This window comes from Apodemus sylvaticus, chromosome 20, assembly GCF_947179515.1.
Source record: "Apodemus sylvaticus chromosome 20, mApoSyl1.1, whole genome shotgun sequence".
Classification (NCBI taxonomy): Eukaryota; Metazoa; Chordata; class Mammalia; order Rodentia; family Muridae; genus Apodemus; species Apodemus sylvaticus.
In genome coordinates, this window is record NC_067491.1 from 10,166,498 (window position 1) to 10,178,830 (window position 12,333).

The 12,333-nt window shown below is 38.3% G+C and overlaps 1 protein-coding gene across 2 annotated transcripts in view; it reads left to right on the plus strand.

Annotated features, from left to right (window-relative positions):
• Window positions 1-12,333, plus strand: part of Usp15 (ubiquitin specific peptidase 15) — a 91,502-nt gene that overhangs the window by 37,316 nt on the left and 41,853 nt on the right. Inside the window, exon 7 of one of the 2 annotated variants that reach the window (XM_052165797.1) lies at window positions 7,780-7,866. The exons of the other annotated variant lie outside the window; for it this stretch is intronic. Coding sequence (XP_052021757.1) covers window positions 7,780-7,866 — 87 coding nt within the window. The remainder of the gene's footprint in view (window positions 1-7,779; window positions 7,867-12,333) is intronic. 2 annotated transcript variants of the gene reach the window in all.

A 12,333-nucleotide genomic window follows, 5' to 3' on the forward strand; every position in this document is an offset into this window, starting at 1 on the left:
TTTAAAAAAAGCCCCTCAAAAGTGATTTAAATTTTCATGCTAAATATCAACATACAATTTGATGTTTATATATATATAAATATGTGTGTGTGTATGTATACATACATATATACATATATACGTACATACATGTATAATAAATTTGAAAGGTTCCATGTTTATTGGTTGCTTTAGAAATTGCATGTATAATCCACTTTTTGAGTATCCACTGTCTTAAACAACACAAAAACCAGTCTTTTCCAGTTTTACCGTGAAAGTTTACTCCTAAGTTTCTATTGTGTTTATTGCCATTGTGTCTGCTCTTCAAAGACCCCAGTGTTAGAGGACGAGCTATTGTAAGAGCATGGGTGCTTAACTCGTGCCTCAGATGAGAAACTGTAAGGTAAGAAACCATGGAAGCCCTGCGGTTCCTAAAAAGAAAAGTACATCAGTATAACCAAAAAAAGAAAAAACAGCTCTTTATTCCGGTGCTGACTTCCAGGATGCAAGCTCATTTTGACTATATTTGCCATTATAATTTTTTCTATATTGTTTCATTTAGGTATAACTATTTCAAAATGCCTTAAGTTATTAAAAATTATATAGCAAAGAAAATGGGATTGTTTTTCTGAACTAGTAAAAATTCTAGTTTGTGAAAATAACATCAGAATTTAATTCATTCATTTTCATTAATTACTAAAAAAAAAAAAAAAAAATCCTGACAAAAAACGTGAGAAGGTATTTAGAGGGAAGAAGATGAAATCCGGGATGGTTCTGTGTCTCGAGGACAAATAAGCATCAGAGAAGTTCATCAACAAAGCATGTGTGACTGAAAGACAAACTGTGCTAGTAATTCTTTTGTTCTAGGTTGTGAGTAGCTTGCCACATGTTTGTATGTGTCACACGGGGGCCTAGTGCACACATGCAGAGCTCAGCATGCCCTCGGCACAGGAGTCATGTGTGGCTGTGAGCCCTCACACAGGCCTCCAGTCCTCCGTGAGCCCTCCTTCCGAGTGCTCTCCCTGCTGAGCCTGCCTCTCATGACAGTAATTCTTACACTGCCTCTCTGTTCCTTACGGTGTTCTGATAACAGATGCCCGAAACCCTAGAGCATTGTAGTACTTTTACATCATTCTTCCAGGAAAGAAGAAGTAGTCTAGGTAATACAGTGCTTATCACTTGCTTGTTGGGATATATAAGTGCAGTATATGAGTGACTGGTAACTGTTTCTCTGCTTCTCTGCCGCTGTATAAAGTACCACTTTGAACATTTAAGAGAAGCAGCCCCATCATATAACCAGAAGGATAAAAAGAGCTGGCACACATCAGTCCCTGGGTTACAGGTTTTAAGTGCCTGTTAGGAAACTCAGCACACAGAGTGCCTGTTTCCCTAACAGTCACCCGGTCCCCAGACCTCTGCAGTACACAGAGTGCCCGTCTCCCTAACAGTCACCCGGTACCCAGACCTCTGCAGCACACAGAGTGCCCGTCTCCCTAACAGTCACCCGGTACCCAGACCTCTGCAGCACACAGAGTGCCCGTCTCCCTAACAGTCACCCGGTACCCAGACCTCTGCAGCACACAGAGTGCCCGTCTCCCTAACAGTCACCCGGTACCCAGACCTCTGCAGCACACAGAGTGCCCGTCTCCCTAACAGTCACCCGGTACCCAGACCTCTGCAGCACACAGAGTGCCCGTCTCCCTAACAGTCACCCGGTACCCAGACCTCTGCAGCACACAGAGTGCCCGTCTCCCTAACAGTCACCCGGTACCCAGACCTCTGCAGCACACAGAGTGCCCGTCTCCCTAACAGTCACCCGGTACCCAGACCTCTGCAGCACACAGAGTGCCCGTCTCCCTAACAGTCACCCGGTACCCAGACCTCTGCAGCACACAGAGTGCCCGTCTCCCTAACAGTCACCCGGTACCCAGACCTCTGCGCTGGTTACCTTGTCGTCCGTCATGTTGCTCAGACTTTGAATGTGTAAGACAGGGAACAGCCAAATCCAAACCATGTTTGACATGAATTCATAAAGGAAGCCGAGCTTGAGAATAAGAACTGTGGGCTTGGATAACAAGTTGTTTTAAGTCTTCCTTGGCTTGTGGGAGATGCAGGCAGATGGAAGCACAGAAGCTTCACAACATAAATGTGTGTAACACTGAAGAAGTTTAAATTCTCCTTTAACAACTTGTTTTAGAATAATTGGTAGAAATATATATTGTCTTCTTTTTTGTTTTTTCTAACTTTGTCATTAGATTTCATAAAGTTAGAATGATTTACTCTGTCAAAACAATTACCTCAGTTTTAGCTGCTCATTAGTGTCGTGTTAGCTTTTAATGTATGTTAAGTATTTACTTAATTTAACAAGAACAAGTTGACAAATTGTTTTCCTTTTGAAGAAAGAGTGTAAGCTTAGTATTGAATTGCATTCATTTAATTGAAACACCATATTGGGCATAAAATTCACATACTACAGGCATGGGACTGTTGAGGTGTAATGTCCTCTTAAGTTGGTGTCTGACCTTTCTGACTTTTAAGGAGATCAATACGCAGTCTTACATTACACGCAGCCTGCACTGGCCAGAATTAGTGTCCTGCTAGGCGATGGGCTTGCTGTCCAGTCCGCCCCTAGGTAGTATCCCAAACATGTCCGTTGTTCTCTGTAGAAAACCATCGGAACATGAGCAGGGTGGTTTTCAAATTAGATCATGGAGCCCAGTGCCACTGCTCATCCCCGGAAGACGGGCTAACTTATAAATATCACAGCATTAGCTCTAAAGGTTAGCGAGGAAGGGCTATGTGAAATCTGGTTTGGAAGTCTAAATCAATACATGAGCTGTGTTTTCATTTATCAATAATTCTTTAACAGCAAACTTCAACTTTATCTGTAGCCAACATCTGTCCTTTTTGCGCTCTGGTTTCCTTGGTCATTAAGGACAACCTTTATCTGTTGTTTTGTGTCAGTACATCCTAGGCTTTTCCCTGCTGCTTCTCGTATTAATCTGCCCTTCATGTGCACGCACTACCCACCATACTGTCCATACAGGAGGCCCTGATCTGTCTCTGCTGTCGTTCTCTTAAGAATATAAGAAAACCCACTACGTTATGAAACAAACCATCAGTTTTGCCCAAGAATCTTCTGGGCCTTTGTTTTGTTTTAGTGGACTACCATCACCCCTTGTCTGTCTTCTAACATCGAGCTGTTTCCAGCGCTGTCCTAAACTACCACTCACAATTTAGTAAGATCCTTCTTTCTCTTGGGGTGGGGGAAATCATTCACAGTGAATCTGTGAAACTGTCCTTGGCTTCCCTGAACCCGTGCAGAGCTGTCCTTCTCTCTCTATGTGCATTAGTAATCCTCAGATTTGGGTAAAGTTCTTCATTCATAGTAGGCACTCAGAGACCAGAGATGGTTCAGTGCTGAGCCTTTCTCGTAAAGCAAGCTAATTCTGTTAGTAGTTTTAGAACTTATATAATGTCATCAAAATTCCTTGTTTTTCCAGATAACATGCAGGACACTACGTCTATTTGAACCAGATAATTTGTTCTCTGTTTTGCATGCCTAAATATATACATTCCCTGCATTGATTTAATCAGGCGCCATTCAGGGATCCTGATTCCTTAGTCACACTTTCCTTCCCTAACTAGTCCATCTCCCTGGCAGCACCTGGGAAATGGTGACTGCTAAGCACTGCTGCTGCATCCTGTTGTTTCTAGCCACCCAAGAACTTCTTCTTTGTGGATTTTATGAGTTTATCATAATTAAAATTAAGTGTAAAATATTTATAAATATAAATATTAAACAATTATATTTTAACATCAGAACATTCTCATAAAATTAACTATTTTAAAATTAAGACACTTTGAGAGTAGCATTAAAACACTTCTGCAAAACTTTTTATTTGTATTCTTTTTTCATATAGTATATTCTGATCACACTTTCCCTCCCCTAATCCCCCCTGATCCTCCTCCCCACTTCCCCAAACAGTCAATGCCCTTCCTTCCTTCCTTCCTTCCTTTATAAAACAAGCAGACAAGCAAACAAAAGAAAAATGCACAAGAACCACCACAAAACACTTACACATTGGAAACCATAATATTCAAACATAAGACAGAAAAAGTGCCAAAACAGCAGAATGAGAAAAGGTTACAAGAACAGCATTACCTTCCGCCTATGTGGGCATCTGCTACTGGGCATGACGCCTACCCTGAGGGAGGAGGCAACTTTAATACTCTCAGTGACAGTATTCTAGTTAACTGTTCTAAGTGTCACACAGCTAATCTCTCGGACTTCTATGTGCAGGTGTGACACACTGTCTGATAGAGCACAGGATGAGTCCCTGTGGGCTTGTAGTTGGAAAGGGAAAGCACTTTGCAGGTAAATCAGCACTTGACACAAGTTTCATTGCAATATGGAAATCTGAAGGTTAATCCAATGACTTGTAGTCTGACACTAAGATCTATATTTAACTATGGTATTAATAGGTCACTTGGAAAATATTCACTAAGTTATACAGGCCTTCAGAACATTGGTGTTTTATAATACAACTTTCTCATAAACTCATATTTTAAAAAATTAGTTTTATGGGAAAAGTCTGAAATTATCAACATTATAATTGGAAAGTCAGCATTATTAGGTATCTTGCTTGAAAGTTCAGACTTTGTCACTGCTGGTTATTAGGTTCATTTTCCTTGGAGTAGTCAGCCCACTCTGTCTATTTCTGAGAGAATGTCTATAGATACACTTGTCTGAGGAACCACAGGCTGTCACTGATGCAGAAGTGGAATGGGTAAGGCCTAGTGACTAGTTCACACTCGGGTTCACACTTGTGTTCATACTAGCTGTGCAGCTTCAGCATGCAACACATCTGCCTTATGCAAGCTTTCAATTTGCCAGACAATATTTAAAGAAGTTTTGTGGGTGGAGTTTTGTGGGCTCCGTAGTCAAGAGTCCATACTGTTCTTCCAGAGGGCCTGCATTTGGTTCCTTCCAGCACCCACTTGAGGCACCCCTCAGTTGATTAGAAGTCCATTTTTAAGGGACTTCCAATACCTCTGGCTTCTGCTACTACAGGGACGTGCACTCAGGTGCACACACCCACACCCACATGTCCAAACACCTACCCCTGGTGAAAGTCATTTTGAAGTATTTTTTTTCTTTTTTGTATTTTTAATGGGGTTAAGGAAGATAAACTTGTCAAACTATGTTTTTCATTTTAATATACTGACATTATTTTCACAGGAAAGTTTCCAAGATAAAAGCTTCCAATCCTTCAGTCAACACTCATACCCCTGAGACATTTCTTTTCCTAGTACCAGTCTGTCTGTGCATTGAATCTCATCCCTTTCCTATGTAAGATGGTCTCGATCTTTGTCCCACCCACTCCCATCTTCCACTTTCTCACTGTGTGCCACAGTGTCTATTGTGACGTGTTGTTAGGAACAGGGGTTAGAGTGGTAAAGACTGCAGTATGGTAGTGTGTTGTAATTCATCCGCGTGTGCCAGGAGTGTGATCAACATTCACTTTGAATATTGATCTAGAAAAAGGTATCAAGCGACATTCCCATGTCTCACCTCAGATGCCACGAAAGTGTCTTGGGTCTTCATCGAGTCCATGCATACCACTCTGCGAACTGCCTTTTCCACAACTTCCTCCACTCCACCCTTTATTGAATCCCCCCTTGTTGCCTTGATAGTTTCCTAATGTATACTCTATTCATCACTGCATTTCTCTCCCCTAGTAGGTAATCTTAGGAGAATGTAAATCTGATTACACTGACAATTCCCATTAAAATCTATAGCGTCCCATCAGTCAGGTGAGATTTCAATTCCTTCATAAGCCATAAAAGGCTCCCTGTTACTGCCCCTGTCCCAGTGCCTCCTCTGCTTACACCATATGCCTATGCCAGCCAGGGACAATTTACTATTAATTCTCTAAACATAATTGTGTCTACAATCCCACACATTTACAGATGCTGCTTTTTTCCTACTTTGAATACTCCTAATTCCTTTGTATACATATACTCTAACTGCATCATTTTTCCAGTTGTTTAGATGTTTCTTGGTACACCTGCAGAACTTTGCATTAGAAGTTGTTAAAGCACTTAGTGTTTTACATCTGCTTTGCTTATGTCATTTGCTTGCTTGTGATCAGGAGCTATATCTACTTATATTCTCAGACTCACTAAAAACAAAGCATGTAGTAGTAATTTGCTGAATGTTGTAAGTTCAGCTACTCATCAATAGTAAAAGCTCTAGACAGGCAGGAAATGTCTTTGTAAATATGTCTTCACCTAAATGGAGACCATCTTTATTTTCATAATTTTTACTCAAAGTAAATTGGAAGAGAACATAAAACTGAATTGAGTTTTAGAAATTAATATATTCAGTTCATTGCTGAAACTCAAACTCTAATCCCATTAAATTTTTTTCCCTCTACATAAAAATGTTTAAGAAGTGGCCAGTATTTGATACACACCTTCAGCCCCAGCCCTGGGGCAGCAGAGACAGGTGTATCTCTGAGATCTGGGCCAGCAAGCCAGAAACCCTATCTCAAAAAGCAAGTAAACAAAAGACTTTAATTATCAAAGGCAAAGATTTCTGTTTATTAATATTGGAAAAATACTAGCATTAAAGCTTTAAAATGTTTTTTCTACTGTATTTTCTTTCAAAACTCAGTAGACTTGTATCTTCTGTTTTAGCTTGCCACAGTAAAATATTATCCTGTGAAGGGCCTCCTGTTGGAAAGGCATCTAACATAGTCCATCAATATGCAGTTTTCAACAAAAAGAATCTTCTTCACAAAGAAAGGCAATTTCCATATGTATTTTTTTTAAACTCTTGCACTTTAAAAATTTTTTTCTTTAAGAAATTTTATTGTCCACCATTTCATGTAACATATATGTTTATATAAAGACTAAATGTAAATTAAGTAAATTTTGTAGATTATATTGCCCTGCCTGTTTGTCACCCGAGTGGAGGAGGTTCAGAGTCTGTCCATCACTTTGGGCCTTGTTTAAGTTTTTGTAACTGAGTTATCACCACACAGGTTTCACAGTGGCCAACTAGATTTACATAGGAAATAGGAATGGTTTACAGAACTCAAGGAAAATTGAATTCTCAGACACCTTTATGTCCTTTAATTATTTGTTTGTAATAGATTTATTGATTTTTCTGTCCGTCTTTAAAGTACATTTAGTATATAAAAGCCAGTCATGGTAGAAATTACTACCCCCCATCCCAAAAAGATTCTCAATTAATGAAGTGTATATCATAAAGTCAATAGATATATGTTCTTCAGTTTTTCCAAACAGTTTTGTCCAAACACTGTTTCTTGGGATTATGTTTGGAGTTCTCTTTGCTCTTTCCAAGTGACATCAGGGTTTATGAATCAGTGACCTCATTCTCTGGGGACTGCCTGTGTTAGCACCATGTGTAACTACAGTACCCTGGTACCTATGGGGAAAGTACACAGCTTCATCCCTTTAAATGCACAGAGCCTGGTTGGCAAGTGCTAGGAACTGTTACCCTGTGAAGTGATGCATGGAGTTAGTAGATTTATAAGAATAGCAGCAAGTTTTATAATTTCATACATTTTATTTGAAAAAGTTCCCTTTATACCATTATATTTCAAAGGAAAATACATTGAAAATTAAAAACCAAATGATAATTAGTTTGACCTTAAAATCTGTTTTCCAGTATTCATTTACTATAAACATTGTCATCTGTTTCTTTTCTTTATTTCATAATTTCATAATTTTTCATTTTTTATCTAATTTGACATTTTCATATTTTTAAAGGTCCCCAGGTGCATCCAATTTTTCAACTTTACCAAAGATCTCTCCTTCATCTCTATCAAATAATTATAACAACATCAACAACAGAAAGTAAGCACTGAATCTTAAAACCTCTTTGTTTAATTGGTTGGCCCTACTATGGTTGCAAAAAGATCTCTTGTATCTAAGTTTAGGGTAAAAGTCTTTGTGAATCAAAATTTGCTTTCCTTTAAATTACTGATAGTTCTCAAGAGTCACTTTTTAAGAAATAAAACACCTTTAAAATGACTTGACTTCATATAGACTAGTGTAAGGACAGATATAACTCATGTGACACCATAGTCCAGTCAGTCACCCATGAGAAAGCATGTGTCAGCAAGTACTACCTGGAAAGCAAATACCATGGAAAAGCTCTTTTTTTAAATATTAAAAAGGTTTTTTTCCATGTTAAGTGGTATTTAGAATTATGCAGTTTGTGAAAATATGTGGTTGGCTTAATTGTATTTTAAAAGGTTGAAAGTCACATGGACCTTCCTGTATCGTGTGAACTGTATGTACAGTGAACTCAGGAGACCAGGCTTGTTAGGATGACATGCTGAGCCATCTTACTGGCAAAACATGACATTTTAATTTTACTGGGAAAGAGAGAAATACAAATATTTAATTGAGATTTACCCAACCCAGTGTGTGAGAACTTCTGTCCAAATAAGATTACCTGCCTTTATTGATAGGTGTGCTGTGTACCCTGTGGTTAAGTGTTACTGTAACACTGAAGATGGTTTAACTTGTTAGTGTGCCTCTCCAGTGGCACTGGATTTATAAATTTGAAAACACTAAAGCAGTTTGTGAAGTACTCGTAAATCAAGCGGTAATTCTATTTACCATCTTAACTTCCCTGTTAAAATTCTCACGTTTTGTAAGAACTTGGTAAAGTGCTTCAGTCATGTCTGGGTTTTAAGGAGATGACAAGAGCTAAGGTCATTTTAAAGGGAGAAATAACAAGGAGGGTTAGACCTGACATCCTAGAAAATAAGACATGTACGCAGCACAATTTCCAGAGAGTTCACATGCAAGCCAGTGGGTCAGCAACCCAGAACACCCGTAGATGGAAAGTAATTTCAGGACTGCACAGTCTCTTCTGCATAGTTTCTCTGTAGAACTTTTAATCCAAGATTAATCAAGCATTTAAAAGATGGTAAATAAAAAAGAAAATCACTTTTGGGGTTTTTTTTTATGAAAAATAAAAGTAAAACATTTTCTGAATCAGAAAACTAAATAATATAAGTGGTAATAAAAAAAATTGAGGGTAAGTATTTTACATTGTCAAACTTCCCACAGTTTAGTCTTGTAAACTAAAACCATAAAAAATTAAACTAATATCTGTTCCTGTAAGGTTTTTTTCTGAATGGCTGGAATATTGACACCTTTTTAGTGATGTTTCCCAGGTCAAGCAATCTTAAAACAAAACTTCATTTTATAATTCACAAAAAAAATGCGATATATGTTAGCTTTGCACTGTCATGTAACAGGGAAGCGAGGCCAGTGAGAATATTCAGGTGCTACATTGATTTCTCTTCCGTGTAAATGTTCATACCAGCACAAAAGACTTTGGGAAAGAAATACTTTCCAACCCAGCTTATGTTTTCTTTGTATTTTAATTGTCAAAATTTCTTTTTGTAGGGGATGAAATTTTGTTTACTAGTTGCAGAGGGCTCCCACATTTACTATAAAATAAGTAAATTTCAGGTGTACTATACCCTTAACGCTCCTTTTAACAGGATATAGTGGTATTTACTAACAGACTGTATTTTGGCTAGAGTCATTGTGTGGGTGTATGTGTTCTCTTGTTTTTCTGTTTTGTCTTATGTTTTCCCTTCATAAATGAAAAATATCCTAGTGTACTCTAGTCTCAGAACCTCTGAAATGAGAAACTCCTGCGGGTTGCTGGAGGTCATTTTAGGGACTTGCGACAGAAGCTACCTCCCGAGAAGCTCCTCTGGGGTCCATGGTGAGCATGAAATAAAGTTAGATGCATGATTTACCTTTCCAAGTAACAGAGTTTAGGAGAGAGAGGGAAAGGAGGAAAGAGAAAGAGAGGGAGAGACAAGAGAGAGAGAGACAGACAGACAGACAGACAGACAGACAGAGAGGAGACTGTGTGTGTGTGTGTGTGTGTGTGTGTGTGTGTGTGTGTGTGTGTGTGTGTGTGTGTTGTGATTTGAATTAATATACTTAGTGACTATTTTACATAAGGCTATCTCTTGATTTTCATTTGAGTTGAAATAAGTAGCAGCCAGAGACTTCAGATAGAAATGGTGCAGTTTCAGTAAGAGTAGGGTGACAAGATAGTGACCTCTCTAGGTAAGGCAGTTTTACAACTTGATATATGTGTCTACAGATTTAAATTGTATGTTAGAATCTGTAGTTAAACTGCAGATTTATTATATAGTAAGAACGGTAGATTGTATAAAACATTTGCAAGTCCAGAAATAAAACTGTTATTTTAAATGTGATAAAGAATACTTACAATTATTTAAGTTTAATAAAACTTTTTTTATTTAAAAATTATGAAGCGTCTGTTTTTAGAGTGCACTTCATTTACCCTGTACAGGAATGTTATCTCTTAGGTGATAAAATATTTTTGCCCTAGTTATAACTTATAAACATTTTTAAATCTGCCAATTTTTAAAATTGTTAAACGGTTTTATTGCCTTATTTTTCTATACTGCTATATTTGATATATTACTAACATTGCTACTCAAGGTATTTTAATGATCTACTGTCTAGATTTTTAACACTCCATATCACAGTAGGTGTCTTGTCGATTTTATTCATCCTCCTTTGAAATCAATGATGCCCTGTAAGCCATAGCAGTAGCTGCAGATTTCCTAGACACCTGGAACTGGCCATCTGTTTCTGCTAAGTACCCTTGTTGAGCACATTCTCGTTAACTGCAGAGTAAGCTTAGTCACGTGTTTACAATGTCAAACAGTAATACTGATTGAAAGTTCAATCTGAACATTATATTAAGAAGTCAGATCTGATTCCATTTAAAACTTTACATTTTCATGTATTAAAGAGAGTTTACAATACAGAGTTAACACAGTTTACTTTTTGTTTTGTTTTGTTTTGTTTGGAGACAGGGTTTCTCTGTGTAGCACTGGCTGTCCTGGAACTTGCACTGCAGACCACGCTGGCCTCAAACTCAGAGATCTTTCTGACTCTGCCTCCTGAATGTTGGGATTAGAGGCATGCACCACCACTGCCCAGCCTAACACACTATACTTTTAAAACTCCTACTAATATTTCTGTAAATTGAATTTTTCAAAGTAGCATATGCTTCAGGTGTGATGTCTAGCTCCCAGTCATTAGCAAAACAGAGAGAGAGGTGTCTCTAGAGGACAGGAAAGCTTCCTGTATATTTTGTTGAATGGATAGACAGCTGTTAGCTTTTGTGTTTTCCTTGAAACGCTTTAATGTGGAGTATAATTCACTAGAAGAGGTTACTAGTTAAGTGTTTGGAATTTGTTGACTTTCATTATCATCTTTGAGCAGATAGACTGTCTTAATCTTTGGGTAAGCACTATACTGATGCCCATCATTTAAGCCAAAGTAGAGACACTGCTTAAAAGGTTCTGATTTTAAAACAGTGAGAAAACTGCTTTGCTCATAAAGTTTCTGAGTAAGTAAAAATTTTAGCCCATCAAAATTGTCTTTTAGCATAAGACTTATTCTAATGAATAAAGAATCACTGCGCTCTCTCTCTCTCTCTCTCTCTCTCTCCCCCCTCCCCTGAGATAAGCATGCAGATGTGCTTTAATTGTGGGAGGATGCACAGGAGGGCTCAGGACTATGTAGTAGGAAGGGTACTTTGCTCTTTTGCTGTGGCTCTTTAAATCTCACTATTATTTCACAGCCAGGTGTATCTGGTTTTCCTTCTCTTATGTGTAGAAATGTGCAGCAAATACTGACCTTTTTAAAGACTGTCTAGAAGATCTTGATTTAATTCTGATACATTAGGTTGCCAGTGTGTGCCTGGCAAGCTTTTAGTTACTAAGACTAGAAAACAAAAGCAATAAGGCAAGTGATTTTACAAAAACAAAGAAACTTGAAGTGTGTCTGTGTCTGAAACAAACACAAGTCCTGAATTGTGAATTTGATTTCATCAAGCTTGCATTTCTCTGGACCTTGACATTTTCATTTAATCTTTGAGTAGATCCCTTTTAGGAACACTGAGCTGATGTTTGTTTGTTTGCTTGCTTATTATTTATAAAGAGGTATATTTTTTAACTGAAAAAATTGGCATAGTCTCATTAAACGTGACTCAGAAGGATGATCTTACTGGATTGTATTAGAGTGCTAGAGACAACTTACAGGATAAACAAGCTGGAAATGTCCGCATCAGCTGGGAGGATGGACAGAGCAACGGGAAAGAGAAAACAGAAAGAGATAGAGAGTGTGAGGCAGCCCTGACTGCTAGGGCAAGCATGCTTAGGGATTGGGATTGTATCCAGGGGAGGGGGAGCCGTGAACAGAGAGAGAGGCGTCAGGGTCTCTTAGGCTTAGCAGTGACGATTT